Here is an 18,066-nt window from a genome sequence, read left to right as displayed (position 1 = left end):
TTAGGTCAAAGATTTGTGAATGGTTAATTACATGACAAATTTAAAGTCAAAATGATGTTCTTAGCATGAAATAAAGTACACTTCCCTAAACCACATTAATTTGGCTTGATCATAAAAATGATACTCTGAACCAGTAAGGGACAAAAACTGGTTTGATTTTTATGTAAATAATATGAAGTAACATTTTGCTGACTTGAGCTCCAAATAACCTATTGCAAGCATAATATGTAAACTTGCATTCTTGAATGTTAAACCTGGAACACAGTATTTAAAATTTAATTAAATTTTAAGATGTCATAAACTGTATTAGAGTGAGTGTCCCTGGTAAGCTATAAAAAAACTGTGACAAAATTATAAGTATCTGAAAATATAGAGCAATATTAATAACATAAGCATATATACTAATCTATGTTAATTATATTTATTCACACATTTTAATTAACTTCTGTTCATAAGTTATTATAAAAATGTATATTCACATACTAGAATCCTGATACATCACTATTCAGGTTAGTTATTTTACTACCATTTTTATATACTTTTCCTGAGTCTTTGTATTTTTCTCATGTTTTATGCCAACTCATGCAAGAAAATCTTACCTAATATAATCAGAAAGTTTTTAAAAGCTTTAATATAATATTCATTAAGAAGGGTTTGGGGTTTCTTTGCTCATTATGTTTTCAACATGTTCTATACCTTTTTTTAAATAACTGAAAGTAAATGTTTCTTACAACATATTTTTTTCTTCTTACAATATTTAAAACCAGAATATTTTATTTTTTAGCAGATCCCAAACTGCAATATAAAACACATGATTATTTTCCTTTCTTCAGACGGAAGCATTTCTACAATTCAATCTGTAGAATTACATATCCAATTCAATTACAAATCAATTTCTGTAATTCAACCAGGTCAAATGAAAGTCAGTTTTAACTTTATGTGCACCTGTAAAGTAGAATTTCTATAATACTAAATATGTGAATAGAGTTTAAATGGTGCCTTATCTTAGACATCAAAATGCTTTTGGGCTAAATTTCCTTTAACTTTTATCTTAGCAAAATGTGAGTAAAAATATTAATCTGATAGTGCAAATATGAACAACCAAATAAACAGAAAGCCTGATCAACCAATAAATTCACTTCAGTGCCAAACGAAAATGAATTTGGGATTAAAAAATCATTTTTCTTCTTTAAGCATGGATAATCTAGCACTCTGTATATTAGGATTTATTTACATCATTTCTTGTATACGGTCTTGATAGTGGTCAATGCAAAAGATACAGTGGCACTATCAAAAAATAAAACGGACTAATGCAAACTATGATTTCAGATGGAGGGCAAGAAAAGGTATGAACGGATTTCTTCATCTTCTAGGCAAAACTTCAAAACAATTTCTGTGAAACAAAACTACTTTTCAATCCCAACTCATTTAAAAGTGGTGCTGTATATAATCAATTCCACTGCAAAGGAAGAATTTGGAAAATTCCTTTTAGTCACTGAGTGGGATTTTATTTGGAATACTAAGGAGTACATAAACATTTACTTAAATCTCTGAGCACCACAGATGTGGCCTCTATCTCTAAGCCCACTTGGCAGATGAACTCACTACCCTTCCCCATATGTGGGACGTGACACCCAGGGGTTCAAATCTTACTGGCAACGCGGGAAATGACTCCTGGAGATTAGCCTGGACCCAGCACTGTGGGATTGAGGATTTTCTTGACCAAAAGGGGGAAGAGAGATGAAACAAAATAAGGTTCCAGTGGCTGAGAGATTTCAAATGGAGCCAAGAGGTCACTCTGGAGGGTATTCTTATGCTCTATATAGATACCACCTTTTAGTTTTTGGTGTGTTGGAATGGCTAGGGGGAAATACCTGAATCTGTCAAACTGCAACCCAGTGACCTTGATTCTTGAAGACAACTGTATAACTATGTAGCGTGCATAGTGTAACTGTGTGATTGTGAAAACCTTGTGGCTCTCACTCCCTTTATCCAGTGTATGGACAGATGAGTGGAAAAACGGGGACAAACATTAGATGAAGAATAGGGTGGGATGGAGGGGATGGAACATTTTGGGTGTTCTTTTTTGCTTTTATTTTTATTTTGGAGTAAGAAAAAGGTTCAAAAATTGATTCTGGTGACGAACGCACAACTATATAATGGTGCTGTGAATAACTGTACACTGTGGATGACTGTAGGGTATGTGAATATATCTCAATAAAACTCTATTAAAAAAAATCAGTCTTTTGAGCCACAAAGTAAATCTAAATTAATTTCAAAAAGAAGACACCTCAAAGGATATATTCCCTTAAAACTTGGAATTAAAACTAGAAATTAAAAAAAAGGGGGGGGGGGGCGGGAGAAAAGCCCCAGAGAAGCCAATCTGTATTACCCTAATATAAATGTTTCATTATGAAAGTATAATGGAACAGATTAATGCTCCAATTAACATTTATTCTAAAAAGGGCTCCTGAAGAAGTAAAACAAATAGAAGAAATAAGTCAAATAAAACTAGATTCAGATGGCATTTAAAATAGAAATGTAAAACATTCTACTCTTCTACTTTCTAAATTAAGAGGCAATATGAAACTTCAATAAATATTTAGTAGTTAACTGCATGGGTTCAAATTCTACTTTGGCCACTTATTAGCTGTGACCTTGGGGGATCACTCTCTAACTCAATCTATGTGGGTCAATTTATTTGGGGGTGGGTGTTAACAAGCACAGTACCTTGTACGTGGTACGTGTTCAATTCATATTACCTGTATTTAAATTACTACACATTTGTTTCACCTTATAGCCAGTTATTTTCTTACTGGTTACTAATAACTTACATTTATAAGAATTGTAGAGTCTACAGTGTCCTTTCACACATGACATTTGAACCACACCATAACCCTTTGAGAAAGGACACCTATTATTATGCCTGGTTTAGTGTTGAAGAAACAAGACTCTGAAGATAAGTAACCGGATGAAGGTCACATACTGGGAAGCAACGGAGCAAGAACTCAAACCTGGGTTTTTTCTCTCAAACCCCATGCCTAATCCTGTGCTTTTACTGTATTATGCTGGCTAGGAGAGAGGAAAACAAAAGAAAGATTATTCAAAGAGGGAGGCAGGGGCTAAAGTGCCCAGAAACCCATGGGGTGAGCACTTTAGTGCCTTGCTACTCACAAGGCCGTCCTAGGACTAGAATAATCTATATCATTCGGCAGCTTGTATTACCAGGGCTCCAACCACAGCCTACTTAAAAAAAAAAAAAAAAAAAGGAAAAAAGAAAAGCCCCAGACAAGCCAACCTGTATTACCCTAATCTAAACAAGTTGCAGTATGAAAGTATAATGGAACACATTAATGCTCCAATTAATATTTATTCTAAAAAGGGCTCCTGAAGAAGTAAAGCAAAATCAAAGTGTGCATTTTGAACAAAATCTTCAGGTGATTCGTATGGACAGTAGGGTTTGAGAAGCACTATTTCACTAATTGCTCTAGAGACACTACAGTCACTTGAACAGCATGTACTAGACCCATTTATCACAGCCCAGTAACGTATACTTTCTGTAACGGTAAACGGCTTGATGCTTCCCTTTTTGAAAATTAAGGATATTTTAAACACAGGTCATTTTTCCAAGAGATTCTTAAGTACTTCCACTTCGGTAATGTGGATTCATTACGGAATGTCAGAAAACATTCAATTCCTTTCCCGCCTCTAAATTCATTTCAAAAATTAATGCTTTACTATCCTTTGCCCGAAGGCAACAATGCACAGCAAAATCACCCTCACCAAGCTTTACCCCGGCAGATTACAACACGCCAATCCTATCCTTTTATTTCCCCTCGGGATATTCCAGTAAATATTGAACTTTTCTGACCCAACACTACCAGATTTCTTTACTGGATTTCGCCCCTTTCTGGCTCCAGCAACTGAAACATAACAAGAGGAAAAGCATTACGTTATTAAACCCGTTGTCACAACTAAACTGCAGTGACGGTGGCCGCTGATTATAGAGATATACTGTGGGCAAGAAAGCCCACCCTATCTCCTTGTCTTCCACCCGATTCACAGTTGACCGTGATTCAGAGGCTGCTCTAAACGTGGCCACCGATCTATGGGCCTACTCTTCAGTACTGATCATCTAGGATCAGACAAGCAGCAGTTTTCAGCACGTGGGAGCGCTGATCATCATTCAGCTTGTTTCTATTTTAATTTACCATTCCCATTTGGAAAGGTGCCTCCTCCCACTAGTTAACCGGCCCAGACTAGCGGGCGAGTAAATACTGCTCACCTGCTCAACCGGAAACCTCAAAATCTTGTCTACCTCGACTAAAGGTACCTAGTAATTAATTCATGGTACCTCCCACCGCACATTCAGGATTGGGCGCGTGAGCAAGAGGGATGTGTCGGCGCGCTGTTTTACCAGGCTGGGGAATTCCATTTCCTCTCCCTCCCACCAGCATCAGCATTTCAGGGCGGTGCTTCCCCGCCCGTGCCCCATTGCTTCTCGCGAGAATTTGTGGGTTTGGGGGCGGACTCCTGTCAGGAAGAGAACACAAAACTATCCTTAAGTCGCCGCGGAGCTACAGTTCCTGTTAGCCGGCCACGAAGTTATCGCGAGATTCGCCTCAATAACAAGTGAGGAAACTGGGGGATCCTGCTGGGAGGGGCAATGGGGATCGACCGCGCAGCCGCCGCTTCTGTTACCTTCCTCCCATGGTCTCCTTCCGGTTCTCGATGCTTCTCTCAGTCTAAGGGTTTCCGCTGCTCGTCTACCCTTCCCCCACCTCATGACCCGCCTCCGGCCCCCGCCCTTCCAGTCCAACCTCCGATCCATTTAGTAAAAAGGTGCTGTTCGGCAAAGGAGAAAGAATAGGGGGTGGCACAGATACAGTCGGCCCTGGACGTGCGAAGTAAACCGTCCTCCTTCACTCTTACATTCATCCTGTGCTTGGGACGGCGGCGTTGGCGGACTGATACGCGGCGGTGAAGAGGCAGGAGGAGGGGGGAGGGGCGGAGCGTGGCAGCTGGCAGTAGTTCCGTCAGAGCGGACATCTTGTGGCTGTGTCGTGCGCGTGAGCCCCGTAGGGCCGGGGAGGCACCAGCTGCCGCGCGGGGAGGAGGCCGAGGCCGCAGCTTGAGGGAGGCCCCGGCCCCTCTGTACGCGTGGGTGTGGACGGCTAGGGGAAGGGAAGGGAGGCCGGCCCACTGGCCGGCCTGGTAAGAGGGGCAATACGGGTCTGGGTTGAGTTGAGTGACCAGCCGGTTGACTTGGGTGGGGTGGGAAGGCTGAAGAAGCCGGGGCCTCTCCTGCTTAAGTGGGAGGGGGAATGGGCGCGTACTCGCGCCTAAGCTGGAGCCTTAGGGGCAGCGCGGGCGCGTGGTGTCGGTGGCTGGGCGGGCGCGCGCGGGAGCGCGCTGGAAGGCGGAGAGTACGGTGGCGTCAGGGGCGACTCAGAATAGCCCTAGCTGCGGGGACAGCAACACACATCAAGCCTCTCTTCCTTTATTTCTTTCTTCTCCCCGGCTGCACCTTTGAGCAGAAACCGAAAGAATCCTGGCATTAGTCCGGAGTTTCCTGGTCCCCCCTCCCCTCTTGCCTTTCTTTGCCCTAGTGACGCCGGCATAGCGCCGACTAGGCCCCGGCTCCTCCTCTGTTGGGTTCGGGACCCTGCCCCGCACCCACTCCTTTCTTTTACGCCTCTTCCTCTCCCACTGGGTCTCTTCCTCTCGAGAGGCCGGGAAGTCAAACTTGTAGTCACTCCCCTGCGCTTCCCGTCACCCTCGTCCCCATTTCGGGCCGAAGCACGGCATAGAGGCTGTTGGTGGCTCTGCCACCCCACCCACCCCGGATCGCGACCGTTTTAAGGGACCTGGATTCATCAGGGTCTCTTCAGGGCCTGTGCGAGTGCTGATCTGCTCCGTTTTTGCAAAAGGCGCCTGTGTCTGGCAGAACCGGTGTGAGACGAAGATACAATCCTTCCCCGCAACCCTGATAATCAAGAGTTTTGGCCGGACCTTTGAGCGCACACCGAGATAGTGCGGAGCCAGACGAAAACCACAGACTATGGCGCTGAAACGGATTAATAAGGTAACCCGTGGGGCTGACGGGAATGAGGTTATGGGAGGAAAGCGTGGGGGTGGGGGGGGAGTAAAATTCTGAAAATAATTATCTTTGGGTCACTTTTTCCAGTGGGGGATGGGGGACGTGGATATACATTATGAAAAAATGAATTTTAAACCTAGGGAACAGAACACTTGTGAGAAGTGAGATGTTATCCTGAGTATGTTTCAGTGGAATCGGTAGAAATTAGAGGTGGGGGAGAATGTAGCTGCCCTTTTATTTAAGGCGCCTTGATTTTATAGTTCTTAAGGGTCAGTCCTGTTTGTGGATCGGAATTGTCGAGAGACGCTCTGGTTTATGTCATGGCGTTTTCCTTTCTTGGTACTTGAGAACTTTGAGTTGTAAGATCAAAGCTCTAGGTTTTCTAGAGGGAAGAAAGGTAGGAAATTCGGAAAACATCACAGAAATCTGGCGGTCTCGAACTTGCACTTTGAGGATCGGGGTACAATGTTCTTGCCAGCGGAAAGGGGGAATGATCCATCCAGAAATTCTGTCATCGACCCTGGGCAGGTTACACAAGAATAAGTGGGTTGGGAGGAGATGGGCTGACACAATGTTGCCGCTTCCTATGTTTTGTAGCGTCAGCTTTTCACCCAAAGATGTATATCAGAGAGACACTGGAAACTGATGTAAAAGCCCTCTGGAAGCTCCCTTTTTCTTTTGACCGGGGGGTGGGGTGGGGGGAGAGTGATAAGGTGAGCTAACGTCAGTACGGGATAACCAGGAGTACCCATTTTTTGCCTCGGTCCATTTAATAACACCCTCGAGGAAGATTGTTTTGCTGCTTAGTACGTAGTTTGACAGTAAATGATCGATCTAAGTTGAAAAAGAAACTAGGGTTTTTCGAGGCTGGGGGGTTGAGCGGAGCCTCCACCTCCGGTTGTTTAGTCTCATTTTCTTGCTCTAACTTCTATCCCGCATTTTAAGATGGCGGCTGCTTTAACTGGTTCAGGCCCTTTCCGGCATCTCCTTTCATAATAATGTGAAATAATATTCTATGTTAAATGTTAGTTTTTGCATCAGGTTGTACGCTCTTCTAAGACCCTTTTCTCGAGATGTATTTAAATTCAAACTCGGACTATATTTCCCGTTTTTCTAAGTTGTGTATGTGTGGTATGTTTGGTTCTTGCACAATCGAGGAGGGTGGAGTATTTACAGCTAACTTGAAAAAAATGTCATGGAATAAATTCAGACTTACCAGAAACTAGGGGAACGGAAGAGGTTGTACGTTAGAATTTGATTTTTATAGGTTACTTTTTAAACAGTTCTGTCTGGAAGGAATGGCAAGGACTTTAAAAGCAGACCTGATGCTTGCTTAATTTTGCAACTTTAAATGAGTGTGATTTGGGGAGTTATTTGGCAAAACTGAGATTTTATGGAAGAAGGAGGTTTAGATATTCACTCTTGAAATATTGATGCTGAAATCTTGAATTTGTGTTAGGCCATCGTTGGCATTGTCACTGTGGGTCTATACAAAATATGAACTTAAATCTTTGCCTTTTTGAGACGTGGAAATGGAGAGGAAGAAAAACTTTTAAGAGTTAAGGCAAAGTGGAAAGGATTAAACACCCCTTTCTGTGACCATTTTGAAGCCAGCAACACATTGAAGAAGCACAGTTGAAATATTTTATACCATGGTTAATACAAAGAACCTAACATTCAGTACAAATCATCTTTAGGCCACTAAGATGTAGAATAATTTCAAATCCATAACTTTTTATGCATGTGGAACAGAACACTTAAAGGAAGGTCTCATTGATTTTTTCTTCTTCTTTTACAGGTAACACCCAGCTGCTGTGATACCACTTTAATGATATAAAAGCTCTAGAGAGGCCACATAACATAATGGTTAAGGCTGTGAATGTTGGTGTAGAAATGCTCCTTAGAATTCTCTAATAGTTCAGTATGTACCAGGCACTGTTTTAGATGCCAGGTATACAGCACTGCTGCAGTGACCAAAACAAATTTTAAATCTCTAGGGTTTTTTATTTATTTATTTTTTTTTTGAAGTAAATGGGGTAGTAAGTAGTTTGAACTATTGTTTTAATATCGCTATTTAATTCTGAAAAGCTTTTGTAAGAAAGAACATTGACTTTGCTCTAGTACTCTCAGTTAATACCAGATTGTCTTCTGTTGTAAATATTTTGAGGATTTATATGTTATAGAGACGTGGAACAATAACGTTTTCCACATTGGAAAAAACAGTGTTTATTTGAGACATTAATGATTCAACCTATCGACAGTTTTTGACATGTGCTTGTGGTTTGGTTTTCAGCTGTTGTTAGGGTCAGAATTACATTGGGAAGCTTTTTCAAGTATACTCCAGATCCAAACAGAATTTACTGAGTGGATAATTCTGGGGGGTGGGAGGGTGGGGGGATGTGTGCTCTTTATTTTCGGCACCTGTGTTCTAAAAATATAGGGTCAAGTAGGCATTGATGTCAGTATGGTATTTCTTGTGTCCTGTACCAGTTTATTCCCAATTCCTTCTTGTCTGAAGGCCCCAAATTTCATATAAGTTATGTCAGTATTCCTCACTAATGTTTCATTGAAATGATTGTTGTTGAAACACTTTTGATCTTTAGTAATAGTTCATTTGATCAGGCCTTTGAATTTATATTTTTTCTTTCCTCTTCTGTTCTTGTGGTTTTTCTTGAGTATATCTTAGACCAACAGCCTTATCAAACCTTATTCTTTGTTTTTTCCTGTATTCTTGATTTGGACAAGCTGTAGTGTGATTTTATGGGATTATTAACAAGAATCAAATGTGAACTAAAGTTGATTGGTGGTGTTTGGAAACCATAGACAATTTTATCGCTCCTATTAGTGTTTTGGGGATACTGATGACTATAGTTACATTTTGGGGAAGTTTGACGAGAACTTGACATAAAATCTAATGTGAACCAAGCCCAAAGTAATTGCTTGCATTTTGAGTGTTTGCAGTATGTCAGAATTGTTCAAAGTTCTTGTATTAATTGATCTAATCTTTTAACAATCCGAGGAAGTAGGGATTATTATCCTTGTTTTGAGATTAGAAAACTGGCATAGATTTCTAGGATTATATTTTGCAGAGTTGGGATTAGAAGCCAGGACAGTCTGACTGCAGAATCTATGCTTTTAGCCACTACTACACTTTCATGTCATCCTTTAGCTTTTTTGCATTCAGAAAGGTTTTCTTTTGCGTATGTTTTACTGGTCTGTTACTGGTGATAGCCAAGGGTTAATACTGCATTTTCTGTGTACCAAGTACCATTTCTAAGTGTTAAAACTCATTTAATCCTTGCAGTCTTAATCTTGAGGTAGATGCTCTCAATCCCATTTTACAGATGAGGAGAATGAAACAGGTTGTCACTTGTCTGTAGTCATATAGCTAGTTAAGTGACTGTTGAGATTCAAGTCATGTTTGCCTCTTGGACTCCCATGTTGTACTACTATTTTGAACCATTTCACTGTGTATTTTATTGTTAGGTGAATTGCTGTAATTTTTGCTTTTGCTACTGAAATAAGTTTCTCTGCCTTGCTTTGTGTTTAATTAATTGGGATTTAGCTTTATTCTAAGATTGTATTTAATTTGTGAATTAAGATTTTAGCTGATAGGTGATTTGGAAGTAGCAGTACCTTTAATCCTTTCTTGTTAGTCTTCTCAAAGACTGTAGGAACTCCATGTGCCAGTTAAGTGCTAAGAGTATCCTAAGTGAACACAACACATTTCTTGGTCCTCAAAAGCCTGCAGTCTGGGTAGATAGCAGATTTTTACTGTGTAGGATAGTTGTGTAACTGAGGAATGCTGATCATATAATGACCTCAGTACTTAGTTAATTTGCATGATACTGACTGACTTTGATACTGGATGATTTTCTTTCATCATCGTGTTCATGCACGATGTTAATTAATTCTAGTTTTTATTATTTATGCAGATGTAAAGTTGACTGAATACCCTTGCTTAGGACAGACAAAAACTACTAGTGTCACTAGATTATTCCATCAGGTTTTATACTTTAAAAATGGGTTTAGGTATCACTTACTATCCAGGATACAGTTTATTCTTTAAGATTTTCCAAAGCATTTTACTATGTAGTCTTACAGGGTTTTACAGGGACTATTCTTTCTGATTACTAGTTTAATGAAATCGTTCTGATCCCAAGGAACTAGATTCCTAACTGAGATAAAAATGCTTGCAATTCGGTTGGAAGTCAAGTCCTAGACTGACTTTTGCATCCTTCAGTTTTATAGTAATTTCTTTTATCCATTAATGTATAATAAAAGTTGACTATAAATCAGTAAGTTTTGATATGTTGCTTATCAGAATGTTCAATAGAACTTTTAAAAGTTTTAAAAATTTAAAAATTGGGTCTTGCCATACTTAGCTAATCACTGTCTTTCAAAACAGGCATAATTTTGTAATGTTACCTAGGTGATTCTGAAGCCCATTTTTGATTAAGAATCACAGATAGAAGAGACAGTCATGAAAGGAATACTTACTGAGGTCCTTCTCTGTGTTAGGCACAGTAGTCTAAACCTGACAGATTAAAAAAATGAGGAAGACTTGTTACCCACAAGAATCTCTGCCTTGAGTGGAACAAACAAGCTATGAATGCATGAATAGGTGTTTGTCACTTTATACAACTTACTTTTCAAGAATATAAATCTGGTAGGGAAACTGTTTAAAAGAAATTATGGTGACTCTTGATACATACCAGTTTGCCTGTTTTCTTTAAAGATAGGTTTATCTAAATGTCTTTTCCTGCGTTACATTCTCTCGCCAAAACAAACCAGTTATTTGAAGGAAGCAAACTTTATTTTCATTTCTTTAACTTGAAATTGTATGGTCTTGGTTTTATTACCTTAGTAATGATTTTATTTCAAAATTGAATAGTAATTAAAAGTGGGTGCATTTATGAGTATCTTGACATTTTAGGTCTCCCAGTTGTGATTCACTAATTCTTGGTTACTTGTTCATTTTCAGGAAGGCATATTTGTTCACATTAATCCTAGCCTTGCTATAATATGGCTGATGTATAATTTGATATTTTACACCACTGGACTGCTGTTAATTTTTGTCAGTTACATAAATGCCTTATTTGTGCTCATGGATCCAAGCTTAGAACCTAAATTTGGCTTTCTTTCTCCATTTCAGATAATGTTTACAGAACAGCTTTGAATAATCTTAAATAACTTACTTGTAATGTTCTAAAGAAAAAAGTATATTCATTCAAGTTATTCTTGGGCTCTTTTCTTATGTATAAGCACAGCATAGATGTCTCATCTATAATTACAACTAAACAGGAAGTGAATATCTTGTTAGTGATGTAATGAAACGTGTGCACACCTACTTGTTAATCCTTAAGATAAACTTCCAGGATTTTTTAGAGGAAATTACAAATTCCAAACTAAAATGGGTTTTACAGGGACTATTCTTTCTGATTACTAGTTTAATGAAATCGTTCCGATCCCAAAATCTTGACCAACGATCCTTCTCTTGAAATAACTACTGGTACCCTTACATCTCTGAGATGTTTGTTGTTTCCTTCCTTGTTATTTGTATCAACATATGATATATAGAAATTACAAAGCATTTAAAGTTCATAAAAATTTGTTTTCTTCACAGTAAACCTGAAATGATCTTTATATGAACAATTAGAACAGCCGTTGTCTGCCGAATTGGACAATTGATTGTACTGCATTTTTATTTTTTTTCCTATCATCAGTCTGAATATATACCTTTATATTTTACTACCTTTAAAGGCTCTTTGAGTGATTATCTCAGATTTCTTAAAAAGACAGTCCCTTGCTTCCCACCTCAAGCCCTCATTTCATCCGGTTCCCAAGGTAGTGTTTTATATGTGGTTTAGTGTAAAGTTTAGTTTTGAAGGAAATAAACTTTCAATAAAATGTGAGAAATTAACTTGTCATTATATGATGAGCTTTGTTTTCCCAAAGTGCTAATAGGAAATGAATCTGCACCACCTTCCGTATCCTCATTATGACCTTTGTGTGATAATTTGCAAGATAGATGGCAGAAATTGGGAAAGGAAATGATTAAGTTTTGGCAGGTTTTTTTGGGGGAATGGTAGAACTTGAACAAACCAGAGTAAGTTATTTGGGAAGTTACACTTTAATAGCAAGTAGATAGTAGAACCTGTTTTCGTAAAATGCTGTCTTTTTGGTTATATTGATATGATATATAGGTAGTGTAAAGTGTTGTTGCTATCACTGAAAGATAGTTTAGCAGAATGCTTATTTTATAGGCTGGTTTAACTTGGCTGCTCTGTAGCTTTGTTATTCATAAATAGTTATTTTAAAATTTCCATTGATCAGCTTTTTGAAGGAAGGTATCGTTTTTTTGTACTTCATACTTTTGGGCCTTTAATATTTTAGATACTTTGGTCTCTTGTTCTTTGTAGTCTCTGGTTGATCACGTCACTGCTAGCACCACCCATCATTAAATGAGGAAGCTGTAGCGAGAACAGAGAAGCAGAAGCCAAATATTTTAACAGTATGTGTAGACATTTAGGCCGGTGTTTCTCAGCCTTTTCCTGTTTTATCTCCAACAGTTTTTCTTCTCAGATCCTGCATCCCACAGTGACTGAAGCAAAGATCTTCCTCGAAATAAATTGTTCATAGGCTTTGTCTTGAATACCACCCGAGGAAGGTTTTCTGAATAAAAAAAATATGGTGGTCAGTCCAGTTATTGTGTTTAATCATGTACCTCCAGATGACAGCACTCACTGGCTCAAACTGTAAACTGTACCTTTTGGTTCCCTTCAGACATTTGCTTGGTGAACAAACAACCTGAATCCTACCCCATTTTTTCCCTGGTGCCCATCAGATCTTCAGGAAATAGGCAAGACACTTCAAGCATGTGAGGTGTGTTGTGGCCTCAGATTCTTGAACAGTATTTTAACCTGATGAGGTGAATTACACCACATGAGAGCTTTGATGAACTCATTTTCTTCGATAAGAAGAAAAGAGAGTGGTCTCCTTGGCCCCTTTCCTGTGGATCTATTTAGACATGTAAAGGGAAAATAGAAGCTGTTTCACCTTACTACACTAGCCATCTGTAGGAAGTTTCAGGGGAAACAATGTAGAAGATGATCCTAAAAGAAAATTTCCCAAAAGTGCACACCATGAAAAAGAAATATCTAGCCTTTTGTTCTTTTTACAGTTCAGTTTTATGTACAGTTTCTTAGCAGTGAACCCTAATTATGTGTCCTTTATCCATTTTAGCATCTTTTCAAGTTGTTTGGTGTCTAGCAACTCCTGATGTGTGTCAGTAACACTCCCCCTGCTGGCTGCTGTCTTCCTATTTCAGTGGTCTTAATAGCCAAAAACCTGCCGGAGTAATAAGCTGTTCTTGGGGATTGCAGGGGTATGGTTGGGGATTGTGTTTAGTCAACAGATTTTGAAAACGTTACAGGTACCATATGTGAGCTGTTGTTTCTGGTCCTTGCCACTGTTCCTGTCTATTAAGAAGTAGTGAACTGACAATTCATTTCTTCAAATAATTTTTAAATTGCTTTTGTTCCTGAAACCTGTGAAACACTTAGGCTCTGAAGTCATTTCATAAGGTGAAAATCATAGATAAAATTACTTTTGAAAATTCTTTGAGTAGGTGCTTCATTGGAAATTAACTCAAGCCCAGTAAATAATTTCCTTTTGCTTTAGAACAGGTGATTTTCTCAGTTGGCTTTTATTTTAGAGACTAATTTGAAAAATAGATAACATTAGACTCACTAAGTATGGAGAGATGCAGACTAAGAGTGGATAGTTGTGAGGGGGAACTTGCCCTGAGAAATCATCAGTTTTCCATATCTTGTGTAATCTGGGTCATTGACTCATTGATTGGAAAGGAGAATTGGTTTGGTATGATTGAAATTTTGTTCTCCCATTAGCCAAATACTGCATTAAATTCTTAAATACCCCTTTAATGCAAAGGAACCTTATTGAGAAAGGAATATTGAAATGTATACCTAGATCTTTCAAGTTGTCTAATGGAGATACACCAGTTTGCTCTCCTGCCCATCCTGAACATATCCAACATATCTTGCATTTGAACTCATAATCTTTTCCTTTCCCCTAAGAAGTAACTAAAGAAGTGAAGAAAAGGCATATTTCCATAGGTGGTTGTAAGGGTTAAATGTTTGGTGTTTTAGCTCTTTTTGTCCCTGTCCATTTTCATCTCCAATGACTTAGTTCATCATCTCTTTGCTGTTGTGTCCAAATGGGGTCATTTACTCATCTGTCCTCAACAGCAGGAATTCCTACAACATAAGGGTGAGGTGGGTCTCAGACACCCACAAAAATAGCTAAAATTTCGTGTGGGGATATGTGTATTTAGGGGTAGTTCATCCAGTTCTTTTTAAGTCCTTGTCACAAACAGGATTAACAGTGTTCTGAATGGTATGTCTATTTTTTGCCATATAAAATTTGAAAACCTGCAAAACATTGCTATAAAGATAAATATACGGTAATATCTGAAGATGTATAGAAATGACAAAAATCAAATTTGGGATAATTAGGATACCTCTTGGGGTGGTGGAGGAAAATCGGTTTGAAAGTCGTGGGAGAGCTTCAGTTATGTCTGCAACATTTCTAAAAGTCTGAAGGAAATACAGTAAAAAGTTTCAATCAAGCTGAGTGCACAGATAACATAGATGCATATACATTAAAAAAACAAAACAAAACACCCAGGTTTGATCTTTTACCTGCTTAGTGTGGCTTCCCGTTGCTTGGAGATAAAATTCAAGGCTTTATGGAGCTGTAGTCAATCCTTTCCAGCTGCATCTGCCAGTCCCTTACCTGTACCCTGTTCTGTCTCTGTATACCAAACTAAATGTTACTTCATTTTAAAACGAGACAAAGTTAGTAGTTACAGGATTCACATAGTATTTAAATACCTTTTTTTTTTTTTTTGGCTTGGGTTGGGTTTTTTTTGTGGTTGTTTTTTTTTTTTTTCCTCCCTTGTTCCACCTTCTTTTAGCTCAGTTTATGAGGGAGGGGAGGCATTCATGTTTTATTTTTCTTGGTATTTTCACACCTAACACGCTTGGTACCAAAAAGGCAGTGTTTATATGAATGAATAAATGAATGGTGAAAACTTTAGCTAATAGCTAATATTTAACACTTTTCATTTTAGAAGTGAATTTAAATTAACCTTTGGCTCCTATGACTAAATTGAAAGTTAACTCTTATTAGACAGGAGGTAGATCTTCTGGCTATGCCTAGTTTAATTTTGAGACTGCTGTTTCAATTTTCTTATGTGTCTTCCAGCAAGTCTCAAAAGTTACATTGCTATAATGGTATAAAAGTACTTTGCTTAGACTAGGTCCCTCCCCACCCCCTTGTTTTTTTCCTTCTTGGTGTGATCCATATCAAATAAGGGTGTAATGGGTAATTAACAATCAAAGGAATAGCTACAGGAACCCCAGGGACTGAAATTGCTAAATGCTGAGTTGGCTCTTTATCTCTGCTGCAATTTGTGGTCTCTTTTCTTTTGCTTCACTATGTAATTCCAGTACGCATACCTGCCAACAGCTCTGGGTCACAGCCTTATAGCTCCTAGTTAGAGAAGGAAGAGTATTTCTTCCCAGGTTCAATTTGGAAAATCTCAGAGGGGAAACCGGTCAGGTCACACCTGGGCTTGTTACTTTCCGATTCCTTGAGGTAATCACTGAAGCTGATAGAGTAATATTCTGTGATTAACCTTGTCTAACTAATTGGTAAATGGTAGGTGACAATCACCAAACAATCACATTTTTGGAGGAAGGGATAAGCAGTTGCTTGGAAGTAAGGTTTTTTTAAGGCAAAATATTAGCTACATAGAAGAGCATCTGAGATGACTTATCCTGTTCCTGACATATTTCCCCCTAAGATATATTGTTTTATCTTCTCATTTCCTTATCTGGGCATAATAATGTCAGACTTTTTTGGAATTTTAGTGCTAAATGCTGGTACAGGATTGATTCCCATTGGGTTCTATTTTAAAGGACATGGGAGAAAAGTGAAATTAGAATGGCTCCTTTTTCTATGTTGAATTTTAAAGTAGATTTTAGTACAAGTTTATTGGCATAATTTTAGTTGATTATTACTTCATAGGTGTCTTGATCATGGAGAATTTAGAAAATAAGGCATTAGAACTGATCGGGAGTAACAAGAGCCTGAAATTCATCATTAACTAGCTGAAATTTATACTCTCTAAAGGAATGATATTATTAGCATTTAAAGGCTTAGTGATCCATAAATACTAGTTTGCAAAAAACACGTCTTCTTTAAGAAATGTTTTTACGGTCATAATGCAGATGTGTTACTTTCAAGTTAGTACATTAATATATTCTGGATGAACTTTATAGTTTTGGTTTTATTTATACTAAATGAAATTGTTGCAGCCTGATCATTGGTTGTTTTGCTTAGACCAGCCATCATTGAATTTGTTTTTATTTTAAAATAACTGTTGGATACTTTTTCTCAGTCATTTTAACAAATCTTCTTAAAAATTTATGTCCAAAAAACACTTTAGGTAATTTGGGGTAGATCAGTGTAAGAAACTTAGATGGTGTTGACAACTCTTTTTTTGGTTTGTTTTTGTTTTTAAGCCCTTCTCCCAATATTTGAATTCATTTGCTTATCAGACATTTAGGTAGAACTATGTGAAATTGCAGTTTTTGTAGTTCAAAATTGTCAAATATTGGTAATTTCAAGCGGCTCAACCTAATACCAAGGTTTCTTTAAAACCCCATCAGTAAACATGCCTTGAATTACTGACTTTGTGCTATTAATTTGTTAATAGCATGGCAGTATAATTGCTAGATGACCATGTTACAGACACCTAAGCATAAGGATTCATCAGATAGGCAATATTGAAAGAGACCTAAATGAAAATGAGCTAGCACTATAACATATAGCCTATTTATGAAGCTGTTTTGCTTTTGTTTAGTAAATTAATTGAGAGGCTACCCAAGAAATCTTGCCTTGAAGACAGGTGATCTACAAGTGGTTCGCTTGTTGAGTACCTAGTACTAAGATAGTGTAGCAGAGTGCTTTAAGTCTCATTTCATCTTCTCAAAAATCCTGTAAATACAGACATTCCTATTTTAGAGATGAGGAAATAAGCCTAGTAAATAGTGGGTCAAAATCTGACTAAAGGTGAGACTATAAACTGATGCTGTATTGGGGGAGGTACATACTCATGTCCTCATTTCATTATGCTTTCTTTGAGAATTTGCATTGCATTATTTGTCTACATAAGATTGCTTTTGGTTTTAACAGCATGTTTTTCAAACTCAGCTCTTTATCCTCTATGTTCTGTGAGAAATCAGGAAGGGATTGTTTGGAACCAAGTAGGTATTTCACCATAAAATACTTTTTTTGGACTTGTGCTTCTTAAGGAAAGAGGGACTTAGACCGCACAAGTTCTTTAGCCTCTGGTTTGTTATTTTAAAATTTTTTTCTGGGACCAGTAAGCACAACTTGTTATAGGAGTTTTGGAACATAGAAGAGTTCCCTGTTCATATGGATTAGACTGTGCTTGATCCTTACCTACAATAAAGGCTTGTAGTAGATTGCTACTAAAAAGTTTGGGTTATCATGGAATTGCAATTGGGTGTTATATTTGTTTAGATCTGGCCTATAAAAATGTTATTGCTCAGTAATGGTTAGTTGATTGATTCAAGCTGTCAGTACATTTTTTATTTGAAATCTGTATTTTTCAGATACTGACTTAGCTCAGAATTTAATGTTTTGGTTTTGTTTGGTATGCTGTATTATTTAGTATATAAAGTTTTTTGAAAGCTCAAAGCATGCATAGTTTTTTTAAACGAATTGTTTGAATCTGAGAAGCAAGTTTCTGTAACTCCTGTTCAGAACCAAAAATGTTTGGAAATAATTTTCTCCCTCTTTGGAGGGTATGTTTACATAAGCAAGCATAAAGGCCTGAAGGTCTGAACATCATC

General features: G+C 38.1%; 1 protein-coding gene across 5 annotated transcripts in view; it reads left to right on the top strand.

Annotated features, from left to right (window-relative positions):
• The first annotated feature begins 4,521 nt into the window (after positions 1-4,521).
• Positions 4,522-18,066, top strand: part of UBE2D3 (ubiquitin conjugating enzyme E2 D3) — a 31,634-nt gene continuing 18,089 nt past the window's right edge. Inside the window, exons 1-2 of one of the 5 annotated variants that reach the window (XM_037830358.1) lie at positions 4,522-4,632; positions 5,931-6,085. In XM_037830358.1, the coding sequence (XP_037686286.1) occupies positions 6,062-6,085 (24 nt within the window). In that variant the 5' untranslated portion in view covers positions 4,522-4,632; positions 5,931-6,061. Of the gene's footprint in view, positions 4,633-4,742; positions 4,908-5,010; positions 5,215-5,930; positions 6,086-18,066 lie in introns of those variants that run through there. The other 4 variants (XM_037830359.1, XM_037830357.1, XM_037830355.1 and 1 more) reach the window with 4 other exon arrangements.

Source organism: Choloepus didactylus, chromosome 3 (assembly GCF_015220235.1).
Source record: "Choloepus didactylus isolate mChoDid1 chromosome 3, mChoDid1.pri, whole genome shotgun sequence".
NCBI classification, from domain to species: Eukaryota; Metazoa; Chordata; class Mammalia; order Pilosa; family Megalonychidae; genus Choloepus; species Choloepus didactylus.
This window is presented reverse-complemented; position numbering and strand designations above follow the sequence as displayed.